Source organism: Typopeltis vanoorti, chromosome 5 (assembly GCF_054136105.1).
Source record: "Typopeltis vanoorti isolate ZY-2024b chromosome 5, IOZ_Tvanoo_1.0, whole genome shotgun sequence".
Lineage (NCBI taxonomy): Eukaryota > Metazoa > Arthropoda > Arachnida > Uropygi > Thelyphonidae > Typopeltis > Typopeltis vanoorti.
The window spans coordinates 109,964,354-109,979,682 of NC_143553.1; the positions used below are offsets into that span (position 1 = coordinate 109,964,354).

At 34.6% G+C, this 15,329-nt stretch overlaps 1 protein-coding gene across 1 annotated transcript in view; it reads left to right on the plus strand.

The window, feature by feature from the left end:
- The window catches only part of LOC150106716 (teneurin-m-like), a 148,237-nt gene that overhangs the window by 72,647 nt on the left and 60,261 nt on the right, over positions 1-15,329 (plus strand). Inside the window, exons 4-5 of the mRNA XM_090393459.1 lie at positions 8,754-8,956; positions 14,060-14,149. Of these exons, the coding sequence (XP_090249585.1) occupies positions 8,754-8,956; positions 14,060-14,149 (293 nt within the window). The remainder of the gene's footprint in view (positions 1-8,753; positions 8,957-14,059; positions 14,150-15,329) is intronic.

The window sequence follows — 15,329 nt, forward strand, 5'->3', positions numbered from 1 at the left end:
CAGTGCAGAGACCTACCTCCCTAAAATACCATTCATCCACCACTGGTCCTCATTGTGGGTGGGGCCTGCCGGCCATCTATATATATATATATATATATATATATATATATATATATATATATATATATATATATATATATATATATATATATAGTCCTTATAAGGACTGGCTTAAAGGGGCGAAGCAAGAATGCTTTTCATATTCCCCGTTATCTGTAGAGGACAGTGTAGGGATAAGGTGTTATTGAGCTATTAAAGCTCTGATCATGGCAGGAGGGTAACAGCATTAGCCGAGCCTCAGTTAGAACTTCATTAGCTAAGCATTGCCATCATACCGAATATATATATATATAAATATATATATATATATATATATATATATATATATATATATATATATATATATATATATATATATATTAGGATAACCAAGCAATTTTATATGCTTGGTTATTTTAGCTCCTAATCCCAAGTATGCAAACAATTAAGTTTGCGCCTGAAACAAAGTTCAAGTCTAAAGATGGTACAACACCAGGGCAACTCATTGTAAAGGTGGTTAAAGCTTTGATCACTATTCTTAGTATTTTCCCATAATGTAAAGCACATCTCACTAGAAGATGTATACTGCAATGCATTATGGGTGGGGTCACTACCCAGACCGGTTTCGACCTTTTTTGAGGTCTCCTCAGTGAGTAGCTAGACCCTAAATACCAAGGTTTTAGTAATACAAAGCCTTATCAACTTTACCTATATAAGTTGCAACAAGGTGTATTAAGTTTTAGGAGCTAAAATAACCAAGCATATAAAATTGCTTGGTTATCCTAATATACAATATACCCAAGTTAAAAATTTATTCCCATCAATATCTCCTCCAGAGATTTTTATTAAAACTTAATACACCTTGTTGCAACTTATATAGATAAAGTTGATAAGGCTTTGTATTACTAAAACCTTGGCATTTAGGGTCTAGCTACTCACTGAGGAGACCTCAAAAAAGGTCGAAACCGGTCTGGGTAGTGACCCCACCCATAATGCATTGCAGTATACATCTTCTAGTGAGATGTGCTTTACATTATGGAAAATACTAAGAATAGTGATCAAAGCTTTAACCACCTTTACAATGAGTTGCCCTGGTGTTGTACCATCTTTAGACTTGAACTTTGTTTCAGGCGCAAACTTAATTGTTTGCATACTTGGGATTAGGAGCTAAAATAACCAAGCATATAAAATTGCTTGGTTATCCTAATATCCTAATATACAATATACAATATATACCCAAGTTAAAAATTTATTCCCATCAATATCTCCTCCAGAGATTTTTATTAAAACTTAATAATACACCTTGTTGCAACTTATATAGGTAAAGTTGATAAGGCTTTGTATTACTAAAACCTTGGTATTTAGGGTCTAGCTACTCACTGAGGAGACCTCAAAAAAGGTCGAAACCGGTCTGGGTAGTGACCCCACCCATAATGCATTGCAGTATACATCTTCTAGTGAGATGTGCTTTACATTATGGGAAAATACTAAGAATAGTGATCAAAGCTTTAACCACCTTTACAATGAGTTGCCCTGGTGTTGTACCATCTTTAGACTTGAACTTTGTTTCAGGCGCAAACTTAATTGTTTGCATACTTGGGATTAGGAGCTAAATAACCAAGCATATAAAATTGCTTGGCTATCCTAATATACAATATACAATATACCCAAGTTAAAAATTTATTCCCATATATTCCCATATATATATATATATATTCCCATATATATATATATATATTCCCATATATATATATATATATATATATACATGGTGTATATATATATATATATATAATACTTATTATTTTTTTAAATAATAAAAATTTATTAATAAATATTTTTAATAAAAACAAATGATTAATTTCCCATTAAATTTCTTACACATTTTATTTATTCTATTTTTAGCTTTAATGCAATCGCGAATGTGTTCATTTTTATACCATAATGAGACGTATCATTTACTGTTTCTCTTGTTAGATCTTTGAGTAAGATGTCGCTGCTGTGTTTATTTTTGTTCTTTTTCTTTTTTTATTTATTTATTAGGTGCGTATGTTGAAAGTCCTTTCATGCGAATCAATTGCTGAAAACCTCATAATCACAGTGGTGTTAATTAGCTAATGAAACCACATCAACTTCCTTACGAAAACAGCGACGAATGATTTATCAACTATCAGGACAAGGTGCTGTTAGCGACAAAGCTTCAAAATACACTTCACTATCTCTCTCTCCTCTCTGTCCGGAACGGCGACAAATGGGCTGCCACAAATGATTACCTCGGTATGGTGGCACAAATTACCCACAAAAACCTCACGGCGCGTGCAATGTTATTTTTCACCCGAAGTATGTTTCGATCGGGTGGGCCGTGTTGCATACACTTTAAAAACAGTTAGCTTTAATTAATATGCCAATTAATGAAGAACTTCCAGAAAGGGCTCCAACGGTTTCTCATTAGAAGCGACGTACATCTGTCGTTGACCATAATTCATTGTCTCAATGAAGCGGAAGCTTAATTAAGAATTACGCTTTTAAAGTCATTTCAATTGTTTTCCTGCAACTGATGACATTGTTGGTAACGCTGCACGCTCGTTGCCATAGTAACCGCTTGTACATATCTGGCATGGCACGAAATGAGCATATATTGAACCACTAGGATTAATGAGAGGTCGTTTTTTTTCTTTTTTTTTTTTTTTTTTTTACTTCTTTCATCTTTTGCTTCTGCTCTTATGAGTTTGAAATTGGAAATTTATTTATTTTTGCTCTCATTGTTGCTTCGTAGACTCGCGTTAAATAATGACACGTGACAGAATTAACATTTACGGTCGATTTTAGATGCTATTTAAAAACATAAGTAAAATAACTTACATTTTTGGTGTTTTTCCGTATAAATATTTCACCAAATTGCACTTCTAAATAAGTAAACAATAGGTGCACTTCAAAGTTAGGCTAGTAGGCTAGTTTCAAATGGTGTAAAGAAATCGATTAATAACTTTCATAATAGAGGTTTAATGGAATATTAACAGCACTGAGAAAGGATTAAAACTAATTTTAATACTTCCAATATTTCGTCTCCGTCACAAAGACATCTTCGGGGATTACAAAAATTTTGTAACAACACACACACACACACACAAATACAAAACAAAGTGAAACTAAAGTCCTAGGTAGTGCGCCCTCTATCGGCATTTTCAGGTGGCCTGGGATGTAAAGAGGGATCTCTGATAATTAAAGTTTCCCAAATTTTGGGAAGTTTAATGCAACCGTATTTGTTTAAATTAGGTTGATTCCTGAGTGCAGATGCAGATTCAAAGAATAGTCTTTTTTTTTTGAATTTACTATGATGGAGCATGGTAGTTTTTTCCCAGGAGATCCTGTGGGGTGTATCCAAAACATGGTCTGCAAGGCCAGATTGACCATAATTGTTTGCAGATGTAAGAACTGTGTTCTTCTAACCGGATGGATGCTGACCTGCCTGTTTGTCCAAAGTAGGCAAGTTTACAGGAACAAGGTACTCTATATACACCAGGCACTGATAGAGGAGGGAGCTGGTCTTTAGTGGAGTGGATAAGGGTAGCAAGTTTACGGTGGGGCTTAAAAGCTGTATTGAAGTTGTACTTTTTTAATGATCTGGCTATTTTTTCTGAAGTACCACGGATGTAAGGAATGGTGATGGAAGTCCTGAAGAGATGGACGGGGAATGGGGAAGGACTTAGTTATTTTTTTTAATTCTGTAGTCATTATAGCCATTGGAAAGGAAGGTGTTGTATATGTGTTTGAGTTCGGTTGAAAGGGCAGTTTTACTGGAACAAAGATTGTAGGCCTTATTGTTTTAATAATGCCATATTGCTGGGAGGGGTAGTGGTGGGAGAGTTTGTGAATGTATCTGTCTGTATGAGTAGGTTTTCTATATACAGAGAAAGAAAGGTTGCCATTAGGAAGGCGTGTTACTAAGGTGTCTAGGAAGGGTAAACTATTGTTATTTTCCTTTTCCATCGTAAACTGGATTCTTGGATGTACTATTGAGGTGACTGAGGAAGGAATCTAATGTGTCTAGGCTATGAGGCCAAATAGAGAACACATCTACATATCTTAGCCAGGTAGAAGGTTTTAGAGGGGAAGAGTGATGGCTCGTTTTTCAAAATTTTCCATGTAATAATTGGCAGGAGGGGGTGAGAGAGGGGGGGAAACCCATGCAGTTCCCTCTATTTGTTTGTAGATTTTATTCTTCCAAGAGAAACAACCAGAGTTGATGGCAAAGAAAAAGAGCTCTAAAATATCAGAAGAAAAAACGTTTTTTAAGAGTGTTAAGGTGTCAATTAGGGGAATATTCGTAAACAATGAGATGATGTCAAAGCTGACCAATATATCTGTATTATTTAAAGTAAGATTTTCAATTAAGTTTTTAAAATGGGTAGAGTTTTTTTACATAAGATGAGATAAGACCAGTGAGGGGTGGGGGGGAGTCAAAGAGTTAGCTAGCTGCTATGATAATTTGTAACAAGGTGCATTGGTGGTATCTACTATAAGTCTTAGGGGAGAATTAGGTTTGTGGATTTTGGGTGAACCGTATATCCGGGGGGGGGGAGAACGAGAATAGAATGGTTTGAGTTTTTTTGTAATGTCAGAAGGCCAGGAAGAACTGCCCAAAATTTGGGAAACTTTAATTATCAAAGATCCCTGTTTACATCCCAGGCCACCTGCAAATGCCCATAGAGGGCTCACCACCTAGATAGGACTTTAGTTTCACTTTGTATTGTATTTGTGTCTGTGTTGTTACAAAAAGTTTTTGTAATCCCCGAAGATGTTTCTGTGACGGAGACGAAATACTGGAAGTATTAAAATTAGTTTTAATCCTTTCTCAGTGCTGTTAATATTCCGTTAAACCTCTAATATGAATTATTCACAGCCTCAACACACGGATTAATAACTTTATTGAAAGAATGAATGAATGATTCAATTTTATAATTATAAAAGCAGTGATCATATGATTAAATAGAATAAATATATTGTTCTTATTCCTATTATACCAGTTAAACCGAATACTTCGTTCATGATTGTCGAAAATGGTTACTTCGTCATAATACACCCTCTGTCCAAAAAGAAACCGAAGTTTTCGAAAATAGAAGAAATTAATGGCATCACCTGTTGTATCTTTTTGTTGTCGAAAGCGGCAACCTTCATTAGTGTTGTAGCAACTGTTTGTGACATTTGTTTCATTAGAAGCCGAGTTATAGTGCCAAGAGTGACAGTTTGTGTTTTGACGAACGGTCGGAAAATGAGTTTCAAACAGAGAACTACGATTGACTTTTGTGTTAAACTTGGTAAAATTTTAACGAAACGTATCAAACGCTTCAAAAAGCATGCGGTGATGAATACTTATCCCGTAAGTTTACGAATGGCTTAAGCGTTGTCGTGAGACTCTTGAGGACGACGAAAAGCTGTGCAGTCCAAAAACTGGACTGAGCGAAGTTAACATCCAAAAAGTGCTTGATTTCATCAAAGAAAACCCGAAATCGTCGGTGAGATTGATTGAAGATGAATTGGGGATTCCAAAATCAACTGTGCACAACATTTTGACTGAGAGCTTGGGCCTTCGTAAATTGAATTCGCGATTTGTTCCCCACAAGTTGACCGACGACCAAAAAATATATCGAATTGAACACTGCAAGGACTCAGAACCGCTCGTAAGGACTCAGACTTCCTTGAAACGATCGTTACTGGTGACGAAAACGTGGTGTTTTGAGTATGAGCCCGAAACAAAGCGCCAGAGTGCTGAGTGGAGACCACCAGAAGAGAAAAAGTCGCTTGAAGAAGTCAAAAGTAGAGACAATGCTGATTTGTTTCTACGATTCCAAGGGCATTATCCACAAAGAATTCGTTCCGCCTGGCCAAACGGTCAGTGGTGAGTTTTATCTCAAAGTTTTGAACCGATGGATAGCGAGAATTCGTCGCGTACGGCATGAATATCGTGACGACCGACCGTTCATCAAAACACACTGTCACTCTTAGCGCTATAATCCGACATCTAATGAAATAAATGTCTAATTTCGAAAAGTTCGGTTTCTTTTTGTACAGAGGGTGTAGTAGCAGTCGTAATTTATGATAAGCAACAGTGCACAAATTCGTAAAGAGTATACTTTAAGGCAACACCAGTAAGCCAGAATAGTGCTTTATTATATAAGTGTAGTTTTTTTTTTCCATAAGCATATATCACAAAGCAAATTCTCACTACCGCAACCAGGTGGCGGAATCAGGCTCACCCTCTTCTCGATCCACTAAGAATAAGTTTGAAGAGCCGGGGGAAAAGTCGGAATTTTCATCTCACAGCTGGTCAGAAAATGGCTAACATTGAGAGGCATATTAGAATGTGTGTGGATAGGATTAAATATCTTATCTTAGCATTAATTAGTTTACAGCAAAGCCAAGTTACCGCGCAGTAAAAAGCCACTGAGACTTACACATTAAGGGGATGATGAAATATTAAGACTTTGCAAACAAGCGTTAGGGAAAATATGCTAAGAATAGCATTCCAATTATTATTTTTGTTGTTTATTGTGATGAATCTATATCAATGAATATTTGTAACTTTCAATGACTGAAAGATAATTCTCGATCGGATAGCAAATTTGTCCGATAAGTTGAACATTACTGAACCTTTCTTCGCTATTTTACCTTAAGTTCAAATAAGAATTTCCACATTATTGAATTATTTTTTCTTATCAAAATAAATACAATCAGTTCGCCAATTCGTACATCGGCTGCAACAAAACCTAAATAAACATTAGAAATTAATAACGTGGAAGATATTAAGAAGTAATCTTATTCTTTTTACTGTATATATAGATGCCGTTTAAATTTGTTAGTAGAGTTAGTCAACGAATGTAATGAGTAGTGAGTTGAAAAGAAAAAGGCCACAGTGTTCGAGTTAAAACTGCTTTATATTGATTCAAATCAGCAGTTCTTACACTTCTGCAATCACGTGTTCATTTCCAATCAATAAAAAGAACATCAATTTATATGCAGTTGGCACCTTGGGGGAGCTTGTTTATATTTTACGAGTTTATATGGATGCACGTACCTAAGATTCAATTTACAATTTAAAAAAAAAAAGAAAGAAACATTCAAGTCTATCCCTTATATATTTTTAATCGCAAACTGAAGAAATCTTACTTCACATAAATAAGAAGACCCAAATGAAAGTAGCACTTTTACTGCTTCGTCAGACAGCAACGGATATCCCTTAGGAACGGAAAGCCAAACATTTATTACAAGTGTCTTCTTTGGAAACTGCAAACTTTGTTTCATCCAATGATAGGTCAATGAAATTTTCTTTCTTGTTTGTCGCGAATGTGCAAGTCGTAATCTCCAACAAATGGATTTGAAATCAATAAACACGTAGAAAAATATTCAATCAAAGTGCACCGATCGTAATTAAGTATCTTTGAGGTTTTTAGATGTAACAAACTGCGTGTAATGTCGTTTTCCAAAATAATCAAGAATATTAACTGATGATGATGGGTTAAGCAGTCTTATGCGGAGGAGTGAGATTCTCTTCCGGAAACTCTCCACCAACTGGACAACACACACTGAATAGAGAACAAGCATTGTACAGCCTTTGTCTCAAAACATGCAAAACCCAAGCCATTGTTGTTATTTTACCCCCCTTTTCCGCTCCCATTCAGAATAAATATAATCACGTGATATGACCTTTACAAAATTTTTAATTTTCCACACGGTATTTTGATCTAGATATTCTATCCATAAGCGGAAAGATCACAGAAAACTTACAGAGAAACTACAAGTTTCTAAGAAGAAAAAAAAATAGTTGATTCAAGCCAATTGATCCCCACCAATAAAAGAGTTAATTCTGACATCTTAGACTATTCGCAACGATCTAAGATGTCCAAGATAATTCTTTTACTGAGGTTACACCTGTTTCGTTAAGATTCTTATGTACCTTTCTAGAGGTAAGCGTGTTCCTATCATCTTTTCATTAGAGGTACGATACGTCTACCAACTGCTTAGGAGTTAATGAGTTTTCGCTAAAATAAACAGATCAATGCTCTCCAATGGATCTTAATTATTCAGGTGTTTCCAGTTGAAAGGTGTTTTAGCAGTTACGCTGATCTAAGTAAGTAGTGCAACTAAATCAGGTTTAATTAATTTAGTTTCATACAGTTTCGAGTAAAATTGTGTTTACTAGACAAATAATCTAAGCAGTGATTGAATTTTCATTTATAGTTAAGGAGATAACTGGTTAAGTCGGTTAATTTACGAAGAGTCATGTTATTAAATGGTGTTCTAATTCGTCTTTTTGTATTTATTTTTATTTCTGCAGTTAACTAAATAGTGACAATGCTGTATATGATAAGCGATTGTATTGTTTTGGTGGCGAATAATGTGAATGGTTTATTATACAAGCACAAAAGTCCATTGTTAAAAGGAAATCAATTGTTAAAGAGCACGTATTGTTCTGTTGAAAGTTAGTTTTAGAAAATATTACAAAAAATCACATTCTTTAACGAGGCAAGTTCTAATAGATTTGTTGTTTACTTCCGTATGGAATAGTTCAAAGTGTACCGAATGCCATTTTTTGCTGATCAAATGGAATGAGCGTGAAATAAATCTGTAATGTTATTGTTTTATAATTTCTTCTTATAGAGAATTAATTTAATAATTTTTATTTTTATTTATTTATTTATTTTTTGCTTTCTTAGGTGTCATCTAGCTTATTCTTCTCAGCCTTCCGGTCCCGTCCTTACATCTAGGAATGCCCTTAGGCGACCGACTTCGAATCATTTCGCCCATTCTCACTTCCACCTTGGCAAAACCGTTTCGTCTCATTGTAGCTGGAAGTGCACTGCCATCGCTTTCATTTTCTTAGCCTTGCTTCTTGTGACTGCCCTCGCCTGTTTTCTAGGTGAGTCCAATTTATAAACGAATAAGAATTATTGCAGCGAGAGGAATTTTGGAAAAAAAAGAAATAAAATAAAAGAGAACTCTTTGATACTGGGTTTGCGAGATTTCGATGAATCGTGGCACACCTGAACATACGAAAAACATTCTTAACTTCAAACCCCTTCAGTGACGGTAGAAATTTCTTGTCCCTTTACAGGTTAGGCTAAGTTGTTTAGTCTTAGAGTAGAAGGATTTTTCTCTGATAATAACGAAACCATATAAACCGTCCGATGTTGCACGCCCACACTTAAGAGTGCAGCACACTAACGCCTCCTGGGGGTTTAATTGTTGCTTGACAAACAGATAACAATTCTCCGCATTTCTTCCATTTTTATATTTTTTTCTCGCAATCGATTCTTTCAGACATCATTCTTTCTTTCTTTCTTTCTCTTTCTGATGCATGCTTTGTGTCTCACTTCACTACACATTTTATTCATTTTCTTTCAATTTTTTCAGCATCCTGTCTTCTTTCTTTTCTTGCAGTTCCGCTTTCTTTCTTTTTGCTATTTCGTTCTAATTTTTCCCTTTAAATGAGTTTTTTTATACTCTCTATCTTACTCTCGCCTCTTCTTCATGCTGATGTTTATTCCTTGATATTGTTCATTCATTCTTCTCTTCTTTATTCATTTCCTGTCAATACGTGTGCAATATTTTGCTTGACGTTCTTCTTTTTCTTTCTCTTGTTGACGACTATAAAGACTTTTCAACTGAAGGTGGAGGGTTCTTCATCCTCCGTAAACTTAGGTTTTCAATCTTGCAAAACCGTCTAACAGACCAAAGGAATACGCGCCATACTAAGCATATTTTTAGTTGATTCGGTGAAAATTCAAAACCATAACAATGCCAGCAAGCTTGCTATCTTTTAAAAATATTTTTATACTTCTTAATTCTCTCTGTGTCTCTCTATTTATCTATCTCGTTCTCTCTCTCTCTCTCTCTCTCTCTGTTTTCTTGATATCCTTTTATATATTGTTCATTATTTCTTTCCCTCACTCACCTTTCTTCACGTTTTAGTCTTCTTTTCGAATTATACAAAATCATTTTAACAGATGATAAAAACACTTCTTATTTTTTCCCTGATTAAATAAATTTAAGAACGTCTCTGAGGTGCACAAAAATGATCTTGTTGGAAAACAAAACGAATGGCTGGGTTCGAATACCTTCAAAATATGAAATGATGGAAGATAACACGTTTCTCCCCCCAAACCGGCAAACCAAGCTAATAAACATATACCCGACAAACTTAATACCCATTCATTAAATTGCGTAAACTGGCTCAGAGCTAAACAGTCCAACTATAACATCATGTGCACGTGTACGCACTCTCTCTCTCTCTCACACACACACAGAAACGTACAATAAATGGTAAAATATGTCGAGAATTTAGTCCAGAGCTAACGTTCAAGATAAACGAACACACCATCGTCTCCTTTTCTTTACCCGCCGAGAAGTATTAATTTTAATACTTTTCCGCATGTCTTCTTTCTCTCATTCCTACATCATTTGCAGCATTCAATATGTAACGAAGTCCATTGAAATACGTGTGGTAAGTTTGTTCGGTAAGACCCTATACGTTGTCTTTTGTCTTTCTGTCATCTCTGATGAAAGCTGACGACAGGATAATCCTTCGACCTGTGACCCGTCTTGATACCTCTGTCACTTCCCATAATTCCCTATTCTCAGCTGACGCCGCCACACGCTAGCTCTAGCCTCAGAGGTTCAAGACCAGGCTATGTTTTAATCCCAAATGTCGCATTAGAGGCGGTAAGTTGATGGATGGAGAAGGATGTTCAGATAGCGAAAAAGAAAGAAGAGAACAGGAGCATTTGAATCGCATATTTCACACATCTCTTCTTCCTAAAGAAGTTGAAATTTATTTTCAGAACTTGGAATGCCGCATTATGTCGGTTAGCTACAGATAATGAAAGATCTGTTCAAATGATTATAACTAAGATCTAGAAACATATTTGTGGGGTTTGCCATCTTCCTGGAATTTTAATTACAGGAAAAGAAATCATCATAATATTTTCCCCATCTCTTTCTTTTGATGTTTATCTATTAGAAAGTAAGAAATTTAAATACAGAATGACTAAAGGGAAAGTCAATCCCACAAAGAAAACCAGAATTAATAGAACGATGAAAAAAATGTAAAGGAAATAGGTAGGTAGAAAAATAATACTCTAGCCGTTGTGGCGTGATATATACATTATAACAATGGTTTATGTCATCGTCGTAAACTATTCATTTTATGTTTCTATTGTTATTTATAACAATAGAATACGCTTCAGTTTTTTTTCAGACAATTCATTTTATTGTTATTTCTACAATAAAACATAGGTTTCAACATACATCAGTAAACAACAGTTGTAATTCTAGAACCATTTTAAGACTGCCAGTATGCTGATGAATAATCCCTTCTTAGATGGAAAAATTATACAAAACTTATAAAAATCCGCTTTACTGGGGGGATGCATGGAGATATCATTTAGGAATCTCTGAAATGAATTTGTATATAATACTGATTATTTTTCTAATAGAATTATCCATTTGTTTTATCCTTGCTCTTTTCTTTTATACTTGCCCATCTTGTACGATATCTTATTTGTTTCTTTCCTTTTTTGTGTTGTATTTCTTTGTGTATTCTTATTTTTTACTATATGTAACTCCTTTTTCATTCGACTAATTACGGATTTGCAATTTTAAAACAATACATTTGTAACAATAAAATGGATAATTAAGTCACGATTCCTTCATTGTTAGAAATTCATGTACATTTCATTATTATTATTGCAAACAATGTAATTCATTGGATGAATATTTCACAATCGTAATCAGTATTGTTTGTTACTTGATTTTATTTTAATGAGTTATATACTTTTAGCTATACAGTAAATGAAAAGGATGAATGTACCCCTGTCTCTGATATGTTAAATTCTTTTCGTAATATTTCTTCTTAGCAATTCAAATTAACAATCAACACTACCCAGTCAACGATACATGTTATTTCTATGTTGTTTACATGGACTTGTACCAAGGTTTCTATCATAAACTCGAAACAGTGCATCTAGGATGGTGTCAATAATCTTTCTTATGAAAGGCAAATGTATGCTAATTATCTTAATTAATTATGTACATCTTTAAACACTTTTGGATGCTGAAAACGTATCGAAGGGACAGAAATGAACACGACATGAAAAGCAAATGGACTTAACGACTGTCGACATTACTGTTCCAGCATTTTAAATCATGGAATGTTTGGGTTCTACAGCAACGAATAACACTAAAATAAATAACCGAAATGTATGACTACAGACGCATTTATTGATTTCAATGCGACTATTAAAAAAACTCTAGAAATAAACAAAGAGCATCCTGAAAAATATATGAAATATCGCACATGGTGTAAAATGTAGAAAATTTCTGAAATGTCGCACAACGAATGAGGACTGTCACAGGGAAAGGCGAGAAGTTATTTAAAGAAACTGCACGGAGGTAATTAAAATTCCATTCTCTTCCATCCTTCATCACGTTTGACTGGTTGAAACATGAAAAGAAAAATGATAAAGGAAGGAAAAATTGAGCTAGCAAAGTAATCGGAGCTTATTAAAATTCTGATAAAAATTAATGTAGCTTCTTTTCGAGAGATCCTTAATTCTGACATCTCCAAATGATTCAAACTCGGAAAAATAAAGAATTCTTATACTGGGTTGCAGCGTATTACACTTTAAGGTAAGATAACTCGAAAGGCGTTTGTTCTTTCTTCTGTGGAAGAGTTTATTTATTCTTCCATTCTCTACAATTTCTTTAACCTCTTCCTTCATATCCAGGATTCCGAAAACCGTTTCTGGATTCTGGATAATTAAAGAAGAGTAGCCTGAATTTAATTTCTTTTTATCTATGGGATTACTTTTATTCAGTTTAAATAGTTATTATAGTTTGTGAAGAATTCATGTAAGAGTTACGCAGTGTGATATGGAAACAATTTACGTGGCGTTTCAATTAAATCAGCAGGAAACTCTCCGAGATTTGTTGTTATTGAGTGGATCAAATTGTGGCTGATTCTTCAATTAAAATAATAATTAGATTGACTTCAGATAAATGGATAGAAAGATCTGTGGTCAGAGAGTCTATTACTTCTATTACGATTCTTAACGGGTCCTTGAAGCGCCCATAATCGTGCCAGCTATGCTTAGATTTCGTAACCTTAATTCCAGGATAAAGTGATTAGCCCCTGTACCTTTAAATATACTTTGTATGTGAATTATGCGTGTGTGTTCTCCTGCCTGGTTTGCCTATATGCGGGATAAGGAAAAAATTCTTCCGTCCCCGTAGGATACCGATCGAAAGGCATCGTCGTAACTGACCGAACTACGAAAGTTCCTCCATCCTCTTTCGGCTCTAAATCACAAATAACGGTAACTCAAGAGTCTGCTAAGAATTAAACGAGAATAAGCCAATATTCTGTGGTAAAGAATAAGGTAATTCACCAGATAATCGATCATTTGAACGACTTTAGAGTTGTTTGTTACAGTTTGTGTACAGCATCGTCCAAGTGATTCCTCCCCCACGTCTGGTGCAACTTGAAGGAAACTTCCATACAAACTTTCGGCTCACTAGGGGGTAAAGACCACATGCAGAGAAGGAAGAAGAAGAAGAAGATTGGTAGAAGAAGAATGTTTCGGTAATCAACTTTAAATAATTCTCAGAAGAATTTTCATTAAGCAACTAGAGACCTTTAAGAATAAGAATTCCTTGTGCAGATTTTAACCAGACACTGATTATTGTTTATGTTCATTATCTTAAGTGGTGGTTTCGCAATTTAAAACCTAGAAAAATATATTCTCATGCGATCCATGAAATCAAATTCAAAATAAGTTGGAAATTCCATCCGAAAGAAATCTGTGAGATATATTCCTCTCCCTCTCTCTCTCTCTCTCTCTCTCTCTCTCTCTGTCTTGGTATATCTCTAATTCCAGGTTTCATTTAATACTTTATATTTGCTCATATTTAATTATAATATACTCAACAGATATATTCGTAAATATAATTTATGTCGTTTTTCTAGCTTTAGGATTTTCCACATGGCAAACGGATAGCACGCATGCTTGTCCACTGATGAGAGATGATACGGAGTTATTGGGAGTACGGCAAAAAAGTATGTAATAATAATAATACGTACCCTATTAATATTCTGTTATTTAAAAAATGCCTAACTTCTTAAGTAATTTTTGATTACTAATAATGCAGACCGGGTTGAGAAACTCCACCCCCCTTGTGGATTAATAAATGTTTGTGGCGTGCGAAATCTTTTGACACGATAATATGCATTTCTATTATCTAAAACAATGGGGAATTTTCCATGCATTTGTATTGTTTCTTTTCGCATTGGATAACCAAGAAATTTATTTAAATGGACACAAATCCTTCTGTAGCATTCATTCTATGGTTTTCTTTCGAGTTTTGTAAACAACTTTGGGGAATTTTTCTTAAGTGAACTAAAAAATAATTTCAAGTCATTATCCGTAAATGCCTCTATCCAAATCACTGTTTATAACCATTAGTGTAGTACTTTATTATCTTCTATATACATCTGCTACATTAGGTATTGCTACTTTCTATGATGTCGGTAGAGATACAGTTTGTCTCTTCAAAACCTAAAGGACAATTTTTGCTAGGTGATGGATGCTTTTCAAATGTTTTGCTATTCCTATCCAACACAGTTTAGGTTGTATTTGGTCTTTGTAGAGTACGTTCATTAAGTTGTATTGAGTGTAACCACTGAGCTCACTTCAGTTTTATGAAGAGAATATTGCTACATACAGTAAGGAAAAGATTTGTTTGTAAATCGATTGTTGCAAAAATGTGCGCCTTCTGTTATTACTTAGAATACTTTTTTTCCATTGTTGAAATTCGACGTGTGTCTGCGAACCTTAATAATGGATCTAGTTTAATAAACATGTATTGACATTATTTGATTTCAACAATGGCAAAAATACATTGTTGAACTCGTGCGCAATATACTAAAAGTGAGTAATGCTTTTTTTGTTTTTTTAAATATATTTCCATTGACTCATAGCATGGTTAAATTAAATATGCAATTAATAATTGCACTTATGGTAATTTACGAAAAGAGAGATACAAACAAAGTTGAATAAGAGAAAAAAAACGGAAGGATATAAAGAGCGTGAAGGAAGAAGGACACAAATCCATTTGCAGTGATGTCTCTTCATGCGTTTGTCAGTTTCTGCTTGTATTGTGAAAGGCATAAAGAATCTTGTCTTAAATGTTTTTCCCTTCTGTAATACAGAGAGCAAAATTAATCGTGTTCTGTCAGT